Here is a 26,738-nt window from a genome sequence, read left to right on the forward strand (position 1 = left end):
CATCCCCCTTCCTGACTTTCACTGTTCTCACCTCAATTAATCCCACTCTAGCTAATCTCCCTTTCACACAAACCTCTCTGCTCTTTCTCAAATTCCATGATTCAAGATAAATACTCGCTAAAATTTATTTTCCTAATTACTTACTAGCAATAGAATTATTTTCTTTGGAAAAATATGTGGTCTTGTGTGCTAATTATAGATCAAATGAACTTTCATGGGCTAATCTGAAAGGAGATGCCATTTATAGCATTATTTCTCTAAAAAGAAGATTATTTTATTTCCAAGCATTTCAGAATACAATCTACATGCAAGGTGAAGGTACAATCTAAAAATTGCTGTATTAGGAATTTATTTCAACTTCTTAATATATTTCTTTACAGACTACTATAATATTACTTATAATGCTACATTCTATAAATTAAGTACCTGATTTCCTTTTAAGACAAACAAAACCAGATCATGAAAAGCTAGATGATACCCTATTAAGTTTTTGATTAAAAAGACCTCTGCATGTTTTCATATTTTCTATAACAAATACATGCTTTAGAATCCATATAACCAGAAATACTATAGAACTTAGGCATACACCTGAAGACATTTACCAGGCATGTTACTTTCATTCTAAATGTCTTCTTAAATCAACTATACTCCCATGAAAATTTTTTAAAAATCAATACCTTTGTTATTACGTTTAGAGAGAACTATCTTTTTTAAGAGATATGGAAATTAAAAATCCATATAGTTGGGGCTTCCCTGGTGACACAGTGGTTAAGAATCCACCTGCCAATGCAGGGGACACGAGTTCGAGCCCTGGCCCGGGAAGATCCCACATGCCATGGAGCAACTAAGACCATGCGCCACAACTACTGAGCCTGTGCTCTAGAGCCCACAAGCCACAACTACTGAGCCCACGAGCCTAGAGCCCATGCTCCTCAACAAGAGAAGCCCCCACAATGAGAAGCCTGCGCACCACAACGAAGAGTAGCCCCCGCTCGCTGCAACCAGAGAAAGCCCGCGCACAGCAACGAAGACCCAATACAGCCAAAAATAAATTAAATTTTTAAAAAATCTATATAGTTGAAAAAAATAAAAATGAATGTCTTCTTATATTTACCATAACTCAGGTTACACAGTCAAGTATTGGAACAAATTACTTCTTTTTTAATTAATTTTTTTATTGGAGTATAGTTGATTTACAATGTGTCTTTCAGGTGTACAGCAAAGTGAGTTATACATATACATATATCCACTCTTTTTTAGATTCTATTCCCATATAGGTCATTACAGAGTACTGAATAGAGTTCCCTGTGCTATGCAGTATGTTCTTATTAACAAATTACTGCTCTAATGTAAAAATTAAAACTAATAAACATGGAAATGCCACTGGTTTACATTATTTCCTCCACCAAATATTCAGCACCCTGACACAAGGTTATCTTGCTCAATTTAACTCTGCAGTACTCTGGTTATAGAGTACTGCAATACGCAGATATCTGAAACTCTACTGAAGTAAAAGAGCTAATCCACATAATAATAGATGTCAGTTTTTCTATGATATTGAACATCAGGGGAAAAGGGAAGCTAAATTATTTTACAACAAGGGAAATAAATCCTCAATTCTTATATATCTGTAAAACCAACAATCTTTGCAAATTATAGTAAGAATTTAAAGAGTGATATTTACACTCCAGTTCTTACTTTGTAATGAAGAATTTTGTGGTATTTCCATGTCTTATTCCTTCGAAATTCTTTCTAAAATCACCTAACATTATTGTTCAAGTTTTCCCTAAACATAGTTGTCAATCCTCTTCCTATTTTGGCTAACAACTACTAAATCATTTATAAGCAATAAGACTACACTACATCACTGCAGAAGTTGGCATGATTTTGTTATATTAAGCTTAAGTAGGGCTGTCAAATTGATAGGATGTCAATTTCAATTAAAATGATTGATGGGGGTTTAACAAAGCACATTTAGTTTCCATGTCATTTTAAGATGTGATGTGAATTTTTTAAACTTTTCTATAACTTTATCATTGCATATATCCTACCACTATTTTCTCCTCCTTCTCTGTAAGAATATCATTTACTTCAGACTTTTTGCATTTATGCTCTCACATCAAAGACACTGGTAGTCTACAGTTGCTTAAAGTAAAAAGACTTTACAGGGAAAAAAAACTGAGAAGACTATGTATCCAGGTCAGAACTCTGACAGTAATCAACAGGCTCCAGCTAGGGGAGATAAAGGCAGGACCTGCCCCACCATCAGCACACACCCATCCCATTAACCTGGGTGAAGATATATTGTTTGTAATGAAAGATGCCTCTGAGAGGAGTCAACTGTGTGTGCAGGTAGGAAAAAAAAAAAAAAAAGGTTACAAAGCATAACTCTAAACCATCTTGCATAAACTAAGCTCTTGGAAGAGTTTTCTAATTAACCAAAGTAATAAACACATTGTAGTTTAAATTTACATTATGAATAATTTTTTTAGTAGTTCAATTAATAAAGAAAAACTACAAAGTTAAGACTTCCCTGGTTAATCTTCTGAACTCCTTATAGGAGAGAACAGCATTATAAGGGTCTATAATACAATTATTTTTAAAATTATGTAATTTTAAAAGCATAACCTAATTATATTTATGATTAATAAGTGATATTAATCACTTCAGTAAGAGTTAAGCCAGGTTAAGTGTAAACAATACAAAAGCAAATAACAGAAAAAAATCTGATTTTTAAATAAAGAGGACTACTGGAGCTTTTCCCCATGCAAATAGTAGCTTTTCTTATAATGAAGTAGAGTACCAAGTTTTCTAAGACAGCAAGTTAAGAACAATATTACAAGTCTTAAAAGAAACTTCATCTAACTTTCAACACTCACGATGCAGTTTTATGAAACACGAAACACTGTTTTAAGAGTGGTGATAAGATTCTAGAATACAGATGCTCAAACTTTTCTCTCCAGGATATTCTGAATCCCATGCTCCTTACTCATCTATCTCTTCTCTGAAACTTAAAAATAAAAGAAACAAAGCTAGTAGTTCATTTTACTACTATCAAACACTACAGGTCCATCTCTTTCTTGGCATTCTAACGAAGAGCTTACATATTAGGAGATAACAAGGAAAAAGGAAAAAGATTTAAAAACAAAACATAAAAACTCCAAAACCACAAATGAAATGCTTTTGAGATTTAGCTATGATCTCTCTCATTGCCTGAGGGCCCCAAGCCCAGGTTGGAAAAACAGTGCTTCTTTTTACTGAAAATGGATACTAGCGTCTATAAAGATACAATTTCCAACTCCTTCACTTACACTAAAAAGCAAAATAACACCTTTAGCCAAAAGTGGTATCAAATGACCAAAATGAAATTTTTCAAAGATTATACCTACTGCCAAATTTTGTTACCACAGATTTATTAAATAAATTACAAAATATGTCAACACTAAAGGAAAAAAAAAACCAAAATTAGATGCAACCAAACCCAGGTTATAATGCCTACATCTTGAATTCATACTAAAGAGTAGATAAATCTTAAAACCAACTACTTATTGAGCTCTATGTTGGAACAAAACCTTCCCATAACCCACAGTGTAAACACACAAACAATATTCTGATATGTAATACTATGATCTAACTACGCCCATATGTTCAAGCTTTCATTCAATAGTCCCCAAACCTCCACTTAAATCAGAACAGCGTATTTACCGTTGCCTAAATGTAACAGTTATACTGTCTTGGATCATAACTTATTACCTGAACTACCCTCTTCCCTTCCCTCTAGCTAATCAAAGGCTCAGCTCAAGCTCCACATCCTTCACGAAGCTTACCATTTACCTCTTCTGCCCAGACCATTCCCTTCCTCTTTTGAACTCGCAGCACTTACTACTATAACTCACTTGCCAAGTATACAAGCTACCTTGAACTGTAGTGTGACACAGATATAAGAAAGCAGAAAGGGTGATGAAATGATCAATCCAGGAGGCACAATATCCGACTAACAAAAGTGAGAGGGAGAAACAGAACAGGGGATGGGAGGATTACAGAAGGGAAAAAACTATCAGAGACATAGTACAAGATAATTTCCAAACTTGAAGTTTCCAAATTCAAAGAGCCTACCAAAAGCCCAGCACAAATAATGAAAAAAGATTCTCAAAAAGGCACATGATCATAAACCTTCAAAAACCAGACAAATAAAGAGAAGACTGTAAAAACCTTCTGAAAAGAAAAATAAAGCAAAACAAGTCATATGCAAAAGATTAAACATCATGACACTGTACTTATTAACAGCAACTTTTGACACTGAGGACAATGGAGCAATGTCTGCAAAATTACGAAGAAAAATACTGAAACCCAGAATTCACTATTCAACCAAAATATCAATTAAATAAATGAGAGCAGAGAATTAAGACACTTCCAAAACTGCAAAGTCTAAAACTGGTTACCTCACATGCGCAAAAAGCTCCACCAAAACATTCGAACAAACCAAGAAAGAGAAAAACACTGATTCCTAGAAATGGCAAATTAAACTTGGGAGAAAGGCAAAGGGAATTCCTAGGATGACAACAAAAATAAGTCCCAGGATGACAGTTGTGTAGCAAGCCAAAAGTTCAACCAGTTCAGATAAAAGCCAGAGAACAGAGGTCTTTGGGAAGGGTTTCTCTATGGGGGTGGGGGGTGGGACGGAAGAGGAACTAATACAAATTATAAGTGACGTTGTGAAATAACTATATTGAAAAGCTAGTGGAATTAATAATAAACACACAGAAAAGTGAATTTTAAAAAATTAATGAAAAAAACTGCAAAAGAAGATATAATACCTTATAATGCTCACATATGAACAATATTTATATAGGTATAATAATCAGAGGACTTCCCTGGTGGCGCAGTGGTTAAGAATCTGCCTGCCAATGCAGGGGACACGGGTTCGAGCCCTGGCCCGGGAACATCCCACATGGCGCGGAGCAACTAAGCCCGTGCGCCACAACTACTGAGCCTGTGCTCTAGAGCCTGCGCTCTAGAGCCTGTGCGCCACAATTACTGAAGCCCGAGCACCTAGAGCCCGTGCTCCGCAATAAGAGAAGCCACCGCAATGAGAAGCCCGTGCACCGCAACAGAGTAGCCCCCATGTGCCGCAACTAGAAAAAGAAGCAGCAACGAAGACCCAATGCAGCCAAGATAAATAAAATAAATAAATTTTTAAAAATCACTGAACTGATTTCAGCAAAAATTGTAAAGTAACTATATTAAGAACATAAAAAAGAGAAAACACAGAGGATGACAGTTTAAGAAAAATCCTCAACTATTACAAGTGATGAATTAAGTGTCAGTAGTATAAGCATTATATGTAGAAATATGAAAAAAATTTTAAAGCCTGAATAAACAGCTAAAACAGGACCAGAAGAAGTGGCAAGAAGGTAAGGGACTCTTGGTTTTTAATACAACACTTTTAGAACTTTTTGTCTCTATAAACAATGTATATATAGTATTTAATAAAAGTTAACATTTTGGAAGATTCAATCTAGATTTTAATAAAATCTTGATCTACAATGTACCCCCACTCTGGAAGAAAGTACATTATGTCCTAGAGTTTAACAGAACCTAAACTACACACAAATTCACAGTGTAAAACACATATGCACTGAGATTATTTCCATGTCCTATGAATTAAAATAGTAAAATGTTAATGATGATTAACATTAACCAACTGTTAGAAAAGTTTCCCATGCTTGTTAAACACTATGATCATAAAAACCTTAAGATTTCAATACAGTCTAAGTCTTTCACTGGCAAAGATGTGACATACATACACCCAGGACAGAACACAACAAGTATTTGATCTATTTTATAGAGAAGTAAATAGGCAGCTTTTCTAACAGCTATACATTCCCTACAAAATAAGAAAAAAATCTGAGTATTTTCCAGCAACAGCCCTTAACAGTTCATTCCTGGTCAAGAAGAAACTGGCCAAGAGTTACACAAAGATTTGCTGAACCAACTGAAGTCTATTCTCGGATTTTATTTTGTAGATGCTTCATTATGTTTCAATTCAAAACTCAACTGCTTATCCTACCAAATTTTTAGAGCAATGTGTATTTTATTCAATTAATACATAACAGACCCAAACAGTAGTACATGGTAGTAGACTAAACAAAAATCTCCTAAAAAGCAGACTTTTGTTAGCATTAGACATATCAGAATATAAATCTGGCTTTTTTTTTTTTAAAGAGACAGGAGAAATAACTACATTATGGTACCACATTTAGTTCCTCACTAACAACTGTGGTAACTTTCTTTTGAGATCACTTATAGAGACTTTCTGTACTAGCTAAGAGGTTAACAAAGTTTCTGGTTGAGATACTTATCAAATTTCTCGAATACTTATATAACAGATTGTTTCTAAATAGGAAGAAACATCCTTTTATTCTCTAATCCCATGAGTATGCTTATTAACAATAAGTTATTCATATAGAAAAATAAATAATAAACTACACATGAAATACTATAGAAACGGCTTTCAAAATAAAATTTCTCTAAGAGCTATTTCCTTTGATCTGATCTTTCTTCACTAATTGTCCACAATTTACAAGCAAATTAGATATAGTTATTTTTAACCCTTTTGTACACAAATACAACTCAATAATGTAAATAACATTATAATACCAAAATTAGGCTTCTATCAGTACATGTATAACAAAAAACACGTACTAGGTAAAAATATAACATTTATTTACTTATGACAATGGAAATAATGGCCAAGTACCTTCACTTGAGTAAATGCTTCTCCTTACTTTTATCTTGCTATTATTACTTTCATAGATCATCCTGTACATTAGACTTTCATAAAGAATATATTAGTAAATATTCAAAACTATAAATGCAAAACCATTGATGCAAATAGTCATTTTCTTTTCCGTTAATAATTTTCCCCCTTGTTAATTAACCCCTCAGTCCTAGCTAAACGGGCCACCTACTTTGGTGCTAGCTTATTTTGCTTTATATTATAAAATCTCAACCCCTGAAATAAAGAGAATGTTAGGGAGGGAATATATTTTTTTCTGCCATGTGGCTGACATTTTTAATGTTCTAATTTAATGTCAATGTATTTCACAACTGGAATTAGCCCAAAATTTATAGATACAAAAATTACAACAGAAAAGAAAAATCAAGGACAGGTAGGAAGATTTACACGGTAGGAAGTATTTTAAATATATTTATCTTTGAGCTGGAGATAAGAGCTTTGAAATAGTGAACAGGCTTAATTTTTAGTTCTAAAAATGGCAAGTTTCCCTCAACTAGGATAACAACTTTAATAACATATACGTGTCAAAGCACTACGATGTTTTAACATAATTTATACTTACATTGCTTTAAAGACCCAATTTTCATATTAAGAAAATGTCTTCTACACTGTAACATCTTGAAATTATTCAAAGATATTTTATAAATACTCTTTTGAGAAGGAAAGAAATACAAAGAAATCGTATTCTGATAAGAAATGTTCCCAATTTTTTTGCCAATATACATATCTAGTGTATAGTAACCTAAGGAATAAACAGAGGATTCACAGATGTTTTTCAAAATTTTTTCACAAAATGTATAATTACCTTTTTAAAATAGATCACGTTTCCACTCAACTAAGCAATTTCCATGTAAACTGCAAGTTTTCTAATATGTTAAAAATTATATTGTTTTTGTGACCACTAACAAAAAAAATAAAACCCTAACTTTTTTCCTATTCAAATGATTAAACCTAACACATCTAGTTTTCCATAAGAAAAGGCAAATGAAATACTCAAAACATTAAACTTTGCATTCTTAAAGTTTGCTGAAGAGAAACCTAGAAACTATACCAAGAATCTGCTACAGAATGGACATTAAAAACTAACAATAAAGTAATTCTTATGAGTTACCAAATAAAATCCTTGTCAAAATAATCTGATCCTGTCTTCAAATGTTAAAAAAACAAAATTTGGGTGATTTTTAACTAAAACATTTTTTCATGTTTTCTTGGAGGTGAAGGCTCGATTACTTTATTTTAGTTAAAATTCTCCCAGATATAAGCCAAAAACTACTATGCAACTTTAAAATCCATCCCACAAAACAGCTTACAGCCAGCCTCAACCTAACCAAATTATGGAAAGAAATGATGGCCAAAGATTTTTGAAAGCATAAAAACAAAGGCTTTATTAAAAAATAAAAGCAAACAAACAAAAAACTATTAATTAATCTTCTGATTAAAATAGAGCAAAACGATCAAACTTACACTTACATTTTTAGATTCAGAAGGAAAATTATCATTTCCTAGCTAAAAAAAAAAGTCATACTTAACTATATATTAACAAACAGAAAAAGTCCTATCTCCCATGTAAGTTCTCTATGTAACGCTAGGTTTCTGACCTGAAAGGTGAATAATCTGACAGCACTAATGTCACAGAAGATCTCCAAAAGTTTGTTAAAGAATCAAGTTTTGACACAACACGCTATGTACAAATTTCCAAGACAAAAAAAGTACCTTGGCTCAAATTCAATAGCTTTGACTCTGTTCCCTTCTCACTAGGAAACATGATATGTTATGCAGTTCACTTCAGGGTTTAGTGTTTCATTTTTCTTATTAATCTAAAGCAGAACATTTTTGTAAAGAATACAGTAATTTAGAATCGTTTAAGGAATTCAGAAGAGGTGACTAAGTTGTACTACTTTGCTGTAGTTGTCTATTTCTTAGAGCAAACAAATACAGCATTTAATTTGTAGACCTTTAATTTACAAATCTACATATAGAACTGAATGTTTAACACAGAAAACCTAAGAATTTATTTCAATTTAAACCATTCACAACTTTTTGCTTTGTATAAAATTTGCATGTCTGGCAACCAAGACAAATTAAAATTTTAAAACATAGCCTTAAAAACATACATAATAGGGTTTTGTACCTTAAACCATCCACATTGTAAAATACAAGCACTGTGGAAATGTGACTAATGATCCAGTCCTTTAAGCAAATATAATAGGACTACTGAGAAACTTTATCATTCTTTGTAGAATAGCTTTCTTCTCACTCAAATTCACGTAATTGACTCAATATTACTCTACGATACAGCTTATTCATAAGAAAAGGTTCTTTTTTAAAAGAAATCCATCAATTGTAGAGTATTTTAATTTTTAAAAGTTTTACTTCCACCAAAGGACCTCTGGATTTTTTGCAAGCACCGTTTTTACCTTTTTACTTTTCTTTATTCATAAATGAAAATTACATGCTTCATATTAGGAAATCAGTAGACATTTCTCCAGTGACTCTAAGATGTTATGGGCCATCATACAGGAAAGACAATTACTACAACCTCTCCATCCTCATTATAAGGCTTTCTTTACCCCTTACCTTCTACATACCACGTACCATGTAACTTGGCATAAGTGGAACCGGAACACACAGACTTGGACAAATAGGTGGTTAGAATTACAAATGGGCAAGGGAGTAGAGCTGAGAATTTTTATGGGTTTAGGAGTAAGACTGGAAGCAGGAGTCATAGCTTAGATGCATGTACAACTCAGTTGAAGCAGAAAGCAGAGCTGATGACAAGGGATGATGGGTCAGTTTTAGGTTCCAGGGTTCAAGATTTTAGTGTCACATGTTTTAAAAAATCATTCTTGTGCTTTTAAAACTTTCAAGATTATGTAAAAATTATAACTGTTGTCCGACACAAGAATGTCAAATAAAACTGATGGGGAAAATGACCACAAAAATAAAACCATTTTCTTCCTCACTTTGAAGTGAACCAATTATTTACGTTATATGTGTCTAATTTGGGGACCACTTTAACAAAGGACATTTCATCAGTAACAACTGCAGAGAATTTGAGTCAACTGATGTATGTGTGACTCTGGAATTAAGTGGAGCCATTGTCCTATGTAATCAATGGAGACATGTGTTTGACTAATAAGTAGGCACATACAATAAGAAAATAAAGAGAAGCCAGACAGAGGTCACTGCACCTAGACTGTTCATAGGGTGTGAAAGGCATACCAGATATGTTATAACTAAGATAAAAGATAGGCTATTAACAGACTCTTCCTTGGTGTTCATCTGGATATCTGGCATTTAATTCTGGTTTCCTGCACGCCACTGAAGGCAGCAGGTCATTTTCTCACATGCTACAAGTTCGAAAGAAAATCATACACACAATTCTACTTTCCTTCTTCTTCTCTACCCCCTTTGTGGAGGGTCAAAGTTGGCAGAAAATAGCTTGGATTATAAAGCCCTTCACCAGTTTCTGTCTTCTCTGGGATGGAGAGACAGCCAGCTACTAGATTCCCGCAGGGATGCTATTGTTTGGTGCCTTTCACGAGTGTGCTACTTAAAACTAAGCAGAGCCAGTTCAGTGCTGAAGACTGTTTGGGACCTCTGCTCTCATATTATTAGGCATTACTGAGTGAAATGAAAGATAAAAATTTATTCACATAAACAATAATTTGAGTAGTTATTAAGAAGTACGTTTTTCTAATTTCTCTGGTAAGTAGGTATTAAGGGCTGTATCACATTAAATAAAACTGGGTATCAAGATACACGTTTCTACACAAATACATCATAGCTACAAACCATGAAGAGAATGAAGCAAAAATGAGAATATTCCATAATAAACAATATTTCAGAGAACATAAACACTCAAAGTATGAAAAAAGTAGCAAGACATACATTCAGCTAGTGCTAATTATCAAGTTAAAATATTTTTAGTGTGTTTCATATGATGATGTCTAGGGATGGTCTTTATTCTGACTGATATTTTCATATATTTAATACTATAGAACTAAATAGTAATATTTTAAATATTTGAATTTAATCTGCTCTTTAATCTGCTCTTGAATAAGTACAACACTGAATATCTGGGGATATTTCTCAACTGACACGCATGATCAGTATTTCTACCCAGTACAATATAAACCTTGTGAAGACATCAACTCTTAAGGCTTTGTTCTGGCTCTTCTACTCTAAATTATACCTAAATCAATCCAAAAAAATCAGTAGAGAGATAGCACAGTGGTGTCAAATGTCAAATCATATCATGTATTTTAAATGGTATCCACTAACAGCTTTTTTTTTTTTTTTTTTTTTTTGTGGTACGCGGGCCTCTCACTGTTGTGGCCTCTCCTGTTGCGGAGCACAGGCTCCGGAAGCGCAGGCTCAGCGGCCATGGCTCACGGGCCCAGCCGCTCCGCGGCATGTGGGATCTTCCCAGACCGGGGCACGAACCCGTGTTCCCTGCATCGGCAGGCGGACTCTCAACCACTGCGCCACCAGGGAAGCCCCACTAACAGCTTTAAAAGACTGTTCAGCAGTCTCTGGTTGAAAATAAAAGATATAAGATATGTATTAATTCTGCTTACTCCCAAAATCTGACTAAATAAACTACACAGGAAGGAAAGTAAAACTCCTCAAAACAAAGAATAGGAAAAGAGATGACAGTAGAAAAAAATTTTCAACAAATTTTGGAAGACATGAAATAGATGGACAAGCAGTAATTGATTTAGGTTTCAGTTTTCTCTACTATGCTGGATCTACAAGGTGAGGAACCCAGTGAGAAGAAAGCCAATTAATTCATAACACATGATACAAACAAAAGTCAGGAATTGCAAAAGTCAGACAGCAGGTACCTCTGAAGGTAGGGTTGCAAAATGTATGAAAACAAGATGATTGGCTGAATGTCTGTATTAGTGTGATTAGACTTCCCAGATCTTCTGTCTTGCCTAATTATAGAGATTTGATGATGGCTTTTCCCCAATTCTGGCAAAACCCAGAAGAATTAATTTTTAAAGATATTAAACCAGAGAAGATTGGGCTTGGGGGTGTTATGTAAAACTTAGGGTGACAATGAAGAGCTGAAAACAAATGGTAGGGGGAGGACTCAGACATGCAGTTAAATTAACGCCTGCACAATGAATGTTGAGTCTCAGAGCCTTCTTCCCCAATCAGCTCTCTTAACACTGTTAGATCCCACAGATGGGAGAATGGACAATTCTTCTCTGGAGAAAACGATAGGCCCAACAACCAGCAGACGCTGATATTTAGAGGTTCCCGAAGAATACTTCCAGGTCTCTATTCAATCATCCACTAAAAAGTCTACCAATCAACAAGCTCCAGCCACATGCACAAAACTTCCAGTTTTTAACCCCTCCTTCTTGAATATAAACAGATACTCAAAGACCACAAGACATTCAAGAACAATCTTTAATACAGTAGAGATTGAAACAAAAAAGGGGGAGGAGGGAGACTCAGAAAATAAACAATGCAAGGTGCAAATTTAAACTTAAAAGCCATTAATATTCTTTTTTTTTTTTTTTTTTTGTGGTACACGGGCCTCTCACTGCCGTGGCCTCTCCCGCTGCAGAGCACAGGCTCCGGACGCGCAGGCCCAGCGGCCACAGCTCACGGGCACAGCCGCTCCGCGGCACGTGGGATCCTCCCAGACCAGGGCACGAACCCGTGTCCCCTGCATTGGCAGGCAGACTCTCAACAACTGTGCCACCAGGGAAGCCCCCATTAATATTCTTAAAAATAAAAAGATATTACACATCCATGATACAAGAGTGCTATGAAAATGGAACTTTTAAAAGAAAAAGTCTTTTAAAAAATGACATAAAAATTCAACAGAAGGCTTAAAAGAGAAAACTGAGAAAAATCAAGAAAATAGTGCAAAATAAATGGAAAGGGGAGATAAAAATTAAAGAATCATTCAAAGATATCCAACATCTCACTAACCAGAGTTCCTAAAAACAAAGATAAAAAACAGAGAATCTTACCAAAGAGATACTATAATACTTCTGAATAGAAATAGCATATTGAGCATATCCACTTAATATTTGCCTCTCCCTAATTCCCACCAAAATGACAGTAAAGGAATTTGTTTTTAAGTACAGAAATACAGTGAATAGGAAGAGAAAAAGCAGTAAAAATCTGAAGCAAAAAGCAGGCAGATAAGTGGTAAATGACTAAAGAGAATTAGGAAGCTCAATCAGAAAGTCAAGAATGCAACCTGCAGAACTCTGAGAAAGGATAAAGAACTGGTCAGATACCAAGTAATTATCTACATTGGGGTGAAAGTGCGAATATGTGTGTTGGAACAGGAGATAGTAAAACTAAGTACCTACTAAAGGGATAGTAAAACTAAGTACTTACTAGAAGGAAGTACTTTTAAAAAGTAACCAGTTCAAACTGTCCCCTCCTAAAAGAAGACTGGAGATTTATGCTTTGGAGAGGTTAAAAAAGATGATCTCTGGCCTATCAAGATTATCCAACAACTTGCCTCACCATATGCTCAGAGCTTCCATTCATCCTTTTAGTGCCTCACACTTAAATATAAACAGGCAAATATCGATCACCAGATCTCTCTAAGTCTTTAATATGAAAGACAGTGACCAAACCAAAGAAACTAAATCAACTCAGAGCAAAAAGATACTTGGTAGAAGGAAAACTTTTACAAAATCTAACAATATCTCAAATATACATGAGAAGATAATGTAATCTTAAAACAAGTATGGGACTTCCCTGATGGTGCAGTGGTTAAGAATCCACCTGCCAATGCAGGGGACACAGGTTAAAGCCCTGGTCCAGGAATATCCCACATGCCGCGGAGTAACAAAGCCCATGTGCCACAACTACTGAGCCTGCACTCTAGAGCCCGTGAGCCAGAACTACTGAGCCCACATGCCACAACTACTGAAGCCCGCACGCCTAGAGCCTGTGCTCCGCAACAAGAGAAGCCACTGCAATGAGAAGTCTGTGCACCACAACAAAGAGTAGCCCCTACTCGCCGCAACTAGAAAAAGCCCGCACGCAGCAGTGAAGACCCAACACAACCAAAAATAAATAAATTAATTTTTTTTTTTTAAAAGTATGATCCCGTGAGGGGTGGGGGATAGAAACGGAAGAAAAAGAAGACTTGAAAATTAAAAATTATAGCAGAAATTAAAAACAAAAATTCAATTAAAGGGTTGGAAAGGTTGGAAAAAACTCCTAGAAAATTAAAATATAAAAATATAAACACTTTTTGAGAGACAGAAGATAAGCACCTTAGAGAACAAGTCTAGGAAATCTAATATCTGAACAATAAGCATTCAGAAACAGAGAAAATGAAGAAAAGGAAATCACAAATAAAATAATTCTAGAAAAATTTCTAGAAGTCAAGAATATGAGTTTCCAGATTGGTGAAGTCCCAGCACAATGGATCAAAACAGATCCTCAACAGAAGGCGTATCTTCATAAAATTTCAACATACCAGGCAGTCAAAGAAAAAACAGTAAAGATTCCATAGAGGGGGAAAATATTGGACATATGAAAAATCAGAAAGGCAACTGGAATCCTTGAAGAGCAAGAATGGAACTTCAAAGACAGAAAAATAATGTCTTCAAAACTATAAAGAGAATGATGTAAACCTGGAATTGCATTCTCAATCAAAGGATCGATTAATTTTCAGGCAGGGTAAAAATATTTTCAGGTGCGCGAAGTCACAAAAAATGCATTTCCCACACAACCTTTCTGAAGATAATACTGAAGGATACGCTCCACCAAAGTGAGAAAGTAAACCAAGTAAGAGGCAGACATGGAATATAAGAAAAGGAGTCCCAGTCTGAGACATGTAAAGAGAATCCCTAAGAAGATAAAAACTGGTGCTTCCAGGGGAATAGCTGTGCATCAGTTGGGAAACTTAACCAATCCAGCACAGGGCCTATCTGAGGGCTCCCGAAGAACTCTCTCCAGGAAGATGAAACTGACATACCACCTGATGCTTCTGAACATACTGAGCTTGCAGTTGAATTAACAATATGTACAAAGAAAACAATGCAAATGAAAAGGCAAGTATTTATCTGTGAATAGCATTTACATGATCATAACATAAATAATGAATATTTCCTTAAAATATGACATTACTATAGTCAGAAGATAAGGTGAATGGGAAATGATCAATGGTAGGTGACAACCCAGGCAGATGTTCTAAGTCCTCATTTCCAGAGTGAAATGACAATATTTAAAGCCTAAAATTAAAATCAGGCAGTGGCCTTGTATGCATATGGAAATATGGATATAAACATCAAACAGAAAGGAGCTAGAAAAAGTTGCCTCCAGACAGGTGGAAACTTAAGAGAGAATGTTTAATTTCAATAAAAAATTTTTTTAAATATAACAAAAATATTACCCAGTATTAAAGGAAATGAGTTTCCAGTTGAAAAGCTAAACCTAGAACTTAACACAATTAATGATGAAGTTTCAGAATACCGTAAGGATTCCGGTGAAAGAGAAAAAGCTTCTGGAGGGTGAATGTGAGTGGGGGGGAGGGGAGGCATATGCCAAGAGCAAGACGGCATCCAATTGCTCAAGAGCCTTCAAAACTCTGAGGAAAAACTATTTCTTTCTTAGAATTTGTACTGAGCCAAAATATAAACTGAATATAGGAAAAAAAATAAAGATAACTCAGGCATGCAAGATTTCCAAAAATAATAAATATACCACACTTTCTAAAGACACTATAGGAGAATGCACTCTGCCAAAACAAGAGAGTAAACCAAAGAGGAGATGATGTTATCCAAAAAGGGGCACAGGGAATTCTTGGGAAGATAGTGAAGGAAATCCCAGGATAACAGATACACAGGAAGCTGAGAGAACTGAGGGCTCTAGGAGGATATTTCCATGGAAAAACAGAATAGAAATGATGCTATCTGGCAGTCACTATGGAAAACAGTATGGAGGTTCCTCAGAAAACTAGAACTACCATATGAACCAGTAATTCTACTCCTGGATATACATCCAGAAAAAACAAAGACACTAATTCAAAAAGATAAGTACATCCCACTGTTCATAGCAGCACTATCTACAGTAGCCGAGATATGGAAGCAATCCAAATGCCTATCAACAGACAAATGGATAAAGAAGAGGTAGTATACATATATACATACATATACATATACACACACACAAAATGGAGCATTACTTGGTCAAAAAAAGAATGAAACTCTGACATTTGCAGCACTGTGGACGGACCTAAAGAGTATTATGCTTAGTGAAATGAGTTAGACAGAGAAAGACAAATACTGTATGACATCACGTATATGTGGAATCTAAAAAATAATACAAAAAGGGAATTCCCTGGCGGTCCAGTGGTTAGGACTCCGAGTTTCCACTGCAGGGGGTGTGGGTTCGATCCCTGGTCGGGGAACTAAGATCCTGCATGTCGAGCAGCATGACCAAAAAAACAAAAACAAAAACCAATGAATGTATTATGTAAAACAGAAACAGACTCACACATATAGAAAACTAGTGGTTACCAAAGGGGAGAAGGAAGGGAGGAGGAGCAAATTACAGGTATGGGATTAAGAAATACAAACTACTATGTATAAAATAGATAAGCAATAAGCATATACTGTATAGCACAGGAATGGAGTATAACCTGTAAAAAATGCTGTACATCTGAAACTAATAGAATACTGTAGATCTACTATACCTCAATTTAAAAAAAAAGAAAGAAATGATGTATCTGAACTACTGAGGTTTAGAATTCTGTAGGAGAGTTTAGCTTCGATACAAGAAGAATAGAAAATTGTTCAAGGAGGGTAATGATACTACAATGCTTAACTATCAATAATATTTTCATAGGTGTAACTAAAACCAACTACTGATTTAAGTAAAAAGCTGTCTCCTTAGTATTTGGAAAGAAAAGAAGGAAAGGAAAAGGAAGGGGGAGAAAGATGCAATAATACCTAAAATTAAGGAAATACCATTATCACGTAAGATTTAAACATATGGAAGGAAATCTCAAAAGAAATACCTAAAAGAGGTAAAAGTGGCTCCTCTGTGACATGAGTCAGACAGGAAAGGGAAGGCAGGGAACTGGTATCTTTCCTTGTATTTCACTTTTGAAACTATTTACCTCTATTTTGAAAATTTTTTTCAACTAAATAAAGAGAATTTCAACAAAGAAAAATTCTCTAAGAGATCTAATGGTGTTAGCTGTAAAAGGAAAACAAATTCATAAATTAATATTAATGATGTTTTGAAGGATACATTGCAAAAGACAAAACAAGCAGGCACCAGACTAAGCTGATATTCATTTCCTGTGTGGGCTTCATAAAATTGTAGTAGACTTCAGTTACTAGATACACAACTGTAGCAGCCACTGTGAAATCCACCAGCCACTGATATTCTGGAAAGTAATGCAATGCTGAAAAATAAAGGTGTAAGAAAGAAAGCTTTACTTAACCTTTCATAAACAGCTTAGGAGGATTTATCTATAATTAACTTCAAACATGTTAGATTTTATTCTGTTTGATGATTTGCAATGTAAGGTTTGCAAATACGAGAATCTAAAAATGCAGGAAATAGATCAAGAATGTTGGCATCCAAAACTAAATTTTAATACCTCATAAATTAAATAATTAAAATAAACCTGAAATGATTACCAAAAATTATTTAAATTGTTGTTAAAAATAAATGATTGAAAAATGAGTTGGTATTTTTTAACTACTCAGCTTCTACAGAAATTATAAATCACGATTTTTTTAAAAGAATCTGAGCTATAATATTTTAGCTTTAGAATACAACTTGATGTAGAACACTACAGGTTTATTTATATTCATTTCTGTGAAGCAAGAGAGTTGAACATTATGTCACATTTATTAACCATACTAACGGAGGATTAGTAATTTTGTGAGTTACTGCAGATTAAAATAATAAATTAAATAAATGTACATTTTATTCTCTCTTCTACTCCTACAAGAAAAGCTGATGAAATGCCTGTCAATTTTCCATATAGCCATACTACTTCAACAAACTATTCACTGACATTAAAATTAGCATTGTCTGAAAGTAAGTATAATTCCATCCCCTTTTCTTCTCAGATATGCTGGTTTACTTCTGCCAGGGAGCAGTCTAAAATATCAACATCATTTTGTAGAAGGCCTCCTAAAAATGTGGAAATATATCACATACTAAAATAGCATTTCCTACATTCTCACTGGCACATAATAAAATGATCTACATTGCTTTGGAAAAATTTTAGTTGTAAAATGTAACACCTGAGGATATTTTGAAATCAGAATTTACAGAAAAAATGTTTTAAAAATAAAATACCACTCAAAATAAGACTTATTTAAAATATCAAAACAAACTAACCAAACTTACATTTCTATGAGGTGACAGCAAAAATTCCAAATCCTTTTATAATTGGGTAAATTATTTGTTTGCTTCAACTTAATTTAACAACACTTAATTTGCCTTCAAGTTATTTTAACTGCTTTAGCTTTTTTGCTGTATTACACCTAATAGCTTCTGAACATCACTCTGAAAGATTTACCCTACAGTGGTTGCAAATTCCTACTCTGTAGACCTCCCTCCTCCCCTCTAAAGTCACTCAGTGGAGCTTTTTAAATAACTTTCTGGAAGGATAGCAGAGAAATGGATGGAACAGACAGACAAATATCTGTTTAACTAAAAGTTTTCAGTTTTTATTAACAAAAGTTAAAGTAAATGTTCTAATTCTCCATGCCTGCCCGCACTCACACAGGCTTCCCTCAGGGAACTCATTCACAGCAAACAGCCAAGTGACATTCAAATGTTCTTACATTCTTTAAGAGGTTCTTGTAATAGAGAGCTAATACAAATTGAGAGACTATAAGATAGTTATTCAGATATCAATAATATATACATTCAACAAAAGAACAAATTATATATTCTTGGCTATACATTTAACTCAAGTATTATATTCTTCTTTCTGTATTCAATAATGTAATTATATACATGCTTCTCATAGAATATTGGAATACAAAAAAAACTGAGAGTTCATCAATCCCAGTGGTTTGCACTAACCTTCTGAGAGTCCCTAAAGTTCAGGCAGAAAACCTTCTACTTTTACCTAAACACAGACACAGAGCATGCAATCATGGATGATTACATAAATATAAATAAAAATCTCGCTGTTATTCTGATTAACTACAATGATCTTAATGTTATGTGATCAGTTGTTTAACTAGTACCATTTGCAGTTAGTTCTCAAAATTGTAAAAGTAAAACAAAATACTGAATAAGCTGAAACCACATTACCCCTAACTTCAATTTTTTAAGTTTATTTAAATAGCCTAATTCTCACTAAATGGCTCTACCACATTCAGTGTGTAACCCTGGTCAAGTTATTTAACTCCTCTAACTAATGAGCTAAAAAAAAAAAGTCAATAACAGTTACATACCTCATAGAACTGTGAGGGCAAGTTTATACAAATAAAGTACTTATAACAATGTCTGATAAGTACTCAATTTAAACTATTATTAAGGTTAATTAGCTGATAACTATTCAATAAACATTAATTAGTAAAAATAACAAAAAATTGTCTTAGAAATCAGGAAACGTGTATAAGTATTCTTGTACAAGTAAGCACACATATAGGATTAATAAAACAAATGGGACAACTAATCAGAAAGTTCAAGTGCTTTTACATGTTTTAAATTTTGCATGAAAAATAGTTAAAAAGAAAAAAGAGGATGACATAACCAGTCTCAACAGTCTGAATGACACCAGACAACTGATTTATATTGTTCCTCACTGACATTTTCTAGGACACCCTTTCCATATATATACATACAATCTTTGTAAATGTAGAATCGACTTTCAAATGTATTGAAGCCACCTTGTATCACAAAATAATTCTTTATGAGATGCTTAAATGAATCTATTAAGGTTTTTCTGAGGTGGTATCATTTAACCCAAGAAGGACCAAATTACATAATGATACGTTACACAACATTACCAAAATTACTTTTTTAAATGTGTTATTTTAATTCCTCACTTATCATGTAAACCATTAGTTCTCAAACCTGGTCAAAAAAAATCAGAACCACGTGGAACATTTTAAAAAATACAAATTCCCAGAAGCCAATCTAGATTTACTGAATCTCCAAGGGTAGGTATGGGGGTATCTTTATTTTTAAAGAACTGCTTAGGTGATTCTGACATTCAGCCAGGTTTGAAAACTAGTGTTCTAAACAATATCACCTTAGATGCCTTTCTCTTCTAGGATCTGGATAATTTCATATAAATTTCATTTTAAATTTAAAGTCATCATAGTTATTATACAATTATAAACACTGATATACAGGAAAAAAATTGAATGACTTATTCAGAGATATCCAATGGGTAAAAATAAATCTTGAATAAAGTTTTCTATTCCTAATTCCTAATCTAATTCATCATACTAAAACCACTTTCCTTTCCACTAAATGCAGCATAAAGTTGAACTGTTGTAAATACTGGTAGTTTAATACAAACATACAAATGCATTTCTGCAAGCAACACTATAAAACAAATAAACTGGTATAGATGACAATTTAGAATAGAATTTGAGATACTGAAAACTGACTGTAATCTCAACATAAACAAAAACTGTGTAACAAACTTGTGTAAGACAGCCTCTTCTAAAAAATGGGAAAAATAAGGCTTACTACAAGTTAGGTGGATAGAAAGACAAATTCAATTCAGATGAAGTCATTCTGAGCTTCTAAAGCTCTGAGAAAGATTTCAGTCTATATAATGGACTTAATGATTAGGAAAACAAACAAAAAAATCTAACAACAATAGATAAAGTACTTTCACTAGCATAATATAAAACTGAGATTTACAGAACACTTTACCCAGATTTCCCTTACCTAAAGTATCCACTTCTGTAACTGACTTTGTTTCTAGATGGAGATCAATATCCTTTGGAATGGTTAGTGGCTTACTTTCAATGTGACCATTATATTTCCTATAAAAATCAGACAAGTGACACAGAAAACAAGTTACCCTCACTGTTATTCAAGTGTTTGTATCAAACTAACTACAAATGAGGTTATAAATTTCACAGTGAAAAAGAACTTCTAATATTTCATCAAAAAGGACGTAAGGCACTCAAAAGTAGTTTTTAAAAGGGGAACTACAAAATATGGATGTAAATTATTATGAGAATATACAGATTACCAATGAAAGAGTTACCTCAACTAGTGACAGAAACAAAACCTTGACTGCTAGCTTAGCACTGCACCCCATTTTTTCTGCTCTCTCTTCTGTAGATTTAAAGACAGCCCTAACATCTCTTTCCTTAGGCACAAGAGTAAAAGGAAATGAAGACAAAATGCATTTCACTTTGAAATTATACACGTATACACACATATACATATAAACAGACCCGTAGGTATAAACAAGTCAGAGCTGAAAAAATATATTAAGATTTATGTGCATGAGAAATCCTGAAATATGAAAGGCTAGCTCAGAGTTGCTTTTACTAAGAATCATGGATGGAGGAAAACAACAGAATTCTTCAGGTGCGTGTGTATTATTTCCAAATTTAATTTTTAAACACAATCAAACATAAATCAAAAGCAATAAGCTTTCAGTAACAATAATTATAATAACAAGAAACAATTTCGCATTTGTTCTTGATTAAGTATAAACTGGGAAAACCTCAGTAAAAATTTTAATTCACGTCAATAAATCAAATAATAATTATTGCTACTAAAACAGAATAGTGTTGTTAGTGCATCTTTCTGTAAACGTAAAGCATTTTCAACATATAAAAATTATTGTAAAAATAACAAAATTATTGACAAGGCATATAATAAGAATTTAAATGTTTATAGAATAAATACTGTACTACATAACTAAGTTTTACAAATGTTGACTATGGTAGCTGTGAAAAGGCAAATGTGGAATAGTTAAAAAGAAACACAGAAACTAAAAACTGACCTGGATTAAAATCCTGACTCCTAATAGTTAAGTGAACTTGAACAACTCATTTAATTTCTTTGATCAACAGCTTCCTCATTAGTAAAACATAAATTAAATTACAGTGACTATTTAGGGTTACTGTGTGGATTAAATAAGACTGTGTAAAAGTGTTTTGAAAATTATAATATTAGGCAGAAATACTTTATTAAAGAACATAACCACTGGAATACAGAGAAGGAGGATTTGCACTTAATATTCCAATGAGCTTCAAGGTATATTTGTAATGATAAGTGAAAAAGAAAATGGTAGCAAGATCAGAAAAGACAGCCTTTTCAAACTTCCAATTTCATGTCAAATAATCATTAATCTTCAAAGAATTTTTTTTAGCATCCATAAATCCATTAGCCCACATTAATAGAATTTTTATGATATACATGAGGAATTTGGTGACAATATGTTGTCACTGACATTTTATAATATATTAGAATCACAGAATCAGAGCCTAAGAAGTCCTCCCCAGCTAAGGAAACTAAGGCCCATTTAGAGAGGCTAACGAACATGCACTTTCCTTGAAAATTCAATATAAATAGGGATACAAAATTTTAAAGCTGGAAGAATCTTTCACAGCTACTATGTTTGGTCCTTCTACTTCACAGATTAGGCTGCTGTGGTCTATTCAGTGAGGTTTATTAGCAGGCAGTTTTCTTCAGAAACTTTAAGTATAATATTCAAGAGCCTAATGGGACCTAAGAAGTTAATATTGTCTACCCCTTTTATTTAAAAAATGAGAAAACAGAGGTAAAAAGCAAATGAATTTGCCCAGTATCTGAGTGGTAGCAAAATCTGGAAAAGAACCCAGACCAACTGGTATCTTTAAATGAGTTGTAAAGACATGGGTTACAGGTCTCCCCTATTCAATCCCCCACTAACAATTCTTAAGTAAAATAGTCACTTTTTTGCTTATATATTAGATTAATACACATTGGGTGCTCTTAAAGGGTGATTCAATATTATTTTAGATCATGGATTTTGATCTCAGATTTACCAACTGTTTATAGCATAATGTGTAAATGTTCCTTTAACCAAAGTATCAAAATATATTTACATAAATTCTATTAAATATTTGACACCTTACAAGCTTGACAGTATAACTTACCTATCTTTCCTGCTTTTCCCTTTTTGCTGCTTTCCTGCAAGAATTCTTAATTCTTCTTCTGTAGGATGTTGATACCATCGCAAACTAAGAAAAAAGTAATTCTTTTAAATAAAGAATTAAGATCACCAGAATTATTCACTTATTCTACAAATATTTGAGTTTCCTAATTGTGAAGACACTGCAGGGAAATATCAGGTGAAAAACTCTAATCTGAAGCAGATACTACTGCTTAAGTCTTAAAAGGTTTAGATTCAAATCCAGCAACCACTTACCAGCACTTACTAGATGCCAGACCCTGCAACGTTGTTTGTAGGTATTTTTCTTACAACTGACAGTGTATTAATATATATTAAGATCATACTGGCTTACTTTAACAAACCCTGCAGGCAAGCTGACAGAAGCACATTAGAATTCTCCACCCATTACACGGAAGGAATTGTTACTTGTATTAAAAAGAGAGTCCTTTGAATGCCCTCAAAACTACAAAGTAGTCTTTGCTTTCCTTTTCTTTCTTTCCTCCCTTTAATTTAGTTGGAGAATTCGCGAACTTTATGTGTATAAGGATTCAAGTGAATTGCTGTATTTACAAAACCCTTTACTCTTGGCTATAGCTAATCCTCTTCAGTTAGGGCTCCAAAAACAACTGACTGTATTTATTACCCCCACCAGCCAGTCAAAACAGCCAAACAAGTCGTTGTTATTCCTTCCCAAGCCCCCACCTGGTCATTCTCAATTTCCTGTCTCACGTGAACTTTCTGCCAGCCACCTAAATTTGATATTTGGGTTTTACCTTCAATATGCCCTTTCCACATACTATCATTAATTTGGTTCTTTTAACTCTTAAAATTCTAAACTTGCCTACTTCCCTGAAAGGACCTTAGTTCAGCGTATCTTCCTCTCTACCTCTGACTATGGCAAACCTCCCCTTCCTTTCCCCTGGACTAAAGGCATTCTGATCCCACCTTTATTTATTTTTTCATAATGCAAATCCTATCAAGGTATATATGCCAGCGCAAATCCTTTCCAAGACTCCTCAGAGTAAAGCAGTGAGTAAGGCAGTTAGGCAAGGACTCTGACCAAGGTCCTGCTGTTACTAAAAAGAAACAAGACACCTAGTATTGATAGATCTTTCAAGTTTTCAACCACAAAAATCTAGATTTTTAAAGTGAAATACCCCAATTTTTAAAAAATGCTACTGCTGATTTGCTGTTTTAAAAATACTGCTGAACTGGCAATTTGAGTAATAACTGGATATTTAATGATGTAAAGAAATTATTGTTAAAAAATTTTTGCTGTTAATAATGGGATTACAGTAATTTTTAAAAAGCTCATATATTTTAGAGATATACACTGAAATATCTACAAATGAAATAATAATAATATTTGCTACAAAATAATGTTGGGGAAAGCAGAGATGAAGGGGAGCATAGATGAAACAAACTGGCTACCAGCTATTGTGATGAATACACAGGAGCTTATTATATTTGTTATATATTCATGATATTATTCTGTCTATATTCGTTGTATACTTTTAAACGTTTGCATTAAAGCTAAAACACACATTACAAGGCCAAATATAGAGTTTGTGACCTCCTATTTTCACAGCCTTTTACAATCTGACTACTGTCTGCTTCACCAGACTCACCTTTAAGAATTCTCCTTTTGTACATGACATTCTACCTAGACTAAATGACCTTTATTCCACAAATTCTTTCATCCCTTGGCATTTCTGCATATATTCTTCTCTCTGCTTGTGAACACCTATGCTACTACTGGCAAACTCCTAATTTACCTTTGATGGTTTATAAGGCAGTCTCTCTGTGGTATAATAAAGAATATACCTGGTCATTGTCCCCATTTCTTGGCACAGAGTTTAAAAAGCCCTTGAAATTTTCTGACTGATAAAGGAGTCTTTGTTATGCTAATGTGGGGACTCAGGGGCGACCTCTAGATAGCTTCTGGAAGGGAGGCAGGTCACCAGAAATACCAACCACATGATTAGAGTTGGAACTCTCAGCCAGCTGACCTCCAAGAAGAGGAAGGGGGTTGAAGATTAAGTTCAATCACGTGGCCATTGATTAAAAATCATGCCTATGTAATGAAACTCCATAAAATCTCTGGACACAGAAGCTCAGAGGAGCTTCCTAGCTGTTAAACACACTAAAGTGCCTGAAGGGTGACATGCCCTGATTGCACAGGGACAGGACATGGAAACTGCTCCTTCCCAAACGCCATCCGATGTGTAATCTTTATAATAAAACTGTAATCACTGCACTTTCCTGAGTTCTAGTTGTTATACAGAATTATTGAACCTGAGGGGGTCATGGGAATGCCCTAATTGGTAGCCAGTAGCTGGTTGTCAGAGTATGGCCCAGGGATCCAAAGAACTTGCAGCTGGCATCTGAAGCAGCTGGCATTCTTATGGAGGACTTTGCCTTTAACCTGTGGGATCTGTGCTAACTCCAGGTAGTTAGTGTCAAAATTGATTTGCAATTGGTATCAGACCGGTTAGGTTAAAATGGAATATTCCCCTAGCTGACAGATTCTTGGAGTGAAGATTTTATGACTTACTTGTTTTTGTATACTTCAAAACTAGTACAGTGACTGGCATATAGTAAGTGCTCAAAAAGGATCAATGAATGAATTCAGTTCTTCTCTTAGTTTAAGGGTTTTAAAATAAAATATATATATCCCAACCCAAAATTCCCTAAACTATACTTAACACGGGTAAGGAGGCACTTCCTGAAATTTCGATTGAAGTCCAGAATTTTAACTTACAGTCGATTCTTGTTATTCGCGGTAGTTATGTTCTATAAAGTCGCCGCGAACACTGAACCATTGTTCCTAGGGGAAATACAGGGTTAGGTTCCCACGAGCCTCTGGTCACAACATCTTCATCAATCAATCAATACACACCCTTGTTTTATGTGTGTTTCTGTTTAAAGTACCTTATTTAATATATACTGTTGAATCACTAATACTAAATTCATGGCCAACAGTAATAAAACTCATGTGTGAGCAAAGCTTTTCTAATAACTGTAATCATAAGTATAGTATTTTCCTGATTTCTGTGAATATTTCTAGTGAATTTTCTCTATAAGGCACATCACAGCCTTCTTGTGCTTAGGAACACTAGATATCAAGCACTTCAGCACTACATGTGGGGGCCATTTTAAACAGCAAAGTCACAAACAAAAAGCAAAAAGATGAAAAACATGGCACTAAATAGACCACAAAAAGGATACGTGTTTACAACATGAGAGGTACAACAAGAAGGCCTCAGCTAGGAACCTGGGCCTCAGCTGGGAACAGGCCACTCAAATTTTTTACCACTCTGCATATGTCTATAAATGACCTTGAAAGCACCACAAGTATGGGTTTTGGGGTTACAAATAAATTTTAGCAAGTAGGCAAATCACAAGTAGAGAATCTACAAATAATGAGGATTGACTGTATAACATTTAGGAGAACACATAAGCAGTAACTCATTTATAAAGACTAAAATTAGTTGTTTATTTCTTTGAGAAATAATTATCAGTGAAAGACTCTTAGTACTATAGGAAAACTTAAGTTACATTTAGAGTCCTGTAATAATAAAATATTATAAGACCCTTACATTTTCTAGGACCCACTTTCTTTTAAAATATTCTCAAACTTGTTTAATCTTATTTTGTGAATCCATTTTCCTAAAATGAATTGCATTTATTATGTTCAGGTCATCTTCATTAGTAACAATTACTGTTCAAAGCTAGAATCTAAAAGTACTGAGTGATCTCGGGGACACTTCCAGTCTGTTACTCATCTATCTATCCATCTACCCATTCATCCATCCACCCATTGATCTATCA

General features: G+C 34.1%; 1 protein-coding gene across 5 annotated transcripts in view; it reads right to left on the reverse strand.

Moving 5' to 3' along the window:
• Positions 1 to 26,738, reverse strand: part of TMEM161B (transmembrane protein 161B) — a 69,368-nt gene that overhangs the window by 14,099 nt on the left and 28,531 nt on the right. For 2 of the 5 annotated variants that reach the window (XM_060146149.1, XM_060146150.1), the window contains exons 3-5: positions 22,891 to 22,974; positions 20,678 to 20,775; positions 17,048 to 17,204 (exon numbers count right to left, since the gene is read on the reverse strand). In XM_060146149.1, coding sequence (XP_060002132.1) covers positions 17,048 to 17,204; positions 20,678 to 20,775; positions 22,891 to 22,974 — 339 coding nt within the window. Of the gene's footprint in view, positions 1 to 17,047; positions 17,205 to 18,847; positions 18,894 to 20,677; positions 20,776 to 22,890; positions 22,975 to 25,668; positions 25,735 to 26,738 lie in introns of all 5 variants that reach the window. The other 3 variants (XM_060146152.1, XM_060146151.1, XM_060146153.1) reach the window with 3 other exon arrangements.

This window comes from Lagenorhynchus albirostris, chromosome 3, assembly GCF_949774975.1.
Source record: "Lagenorhynchus albirostris chromosome 3, mLagAlb1.1, whole genome shotgun sequence".
Lineage (NCBI taxonomy): Eukaryota > Metazoa > Chordata > Mammalia > Artiodactyla > Delphinidae > Lagenorhynchus > Lagenorhynchus albirostris.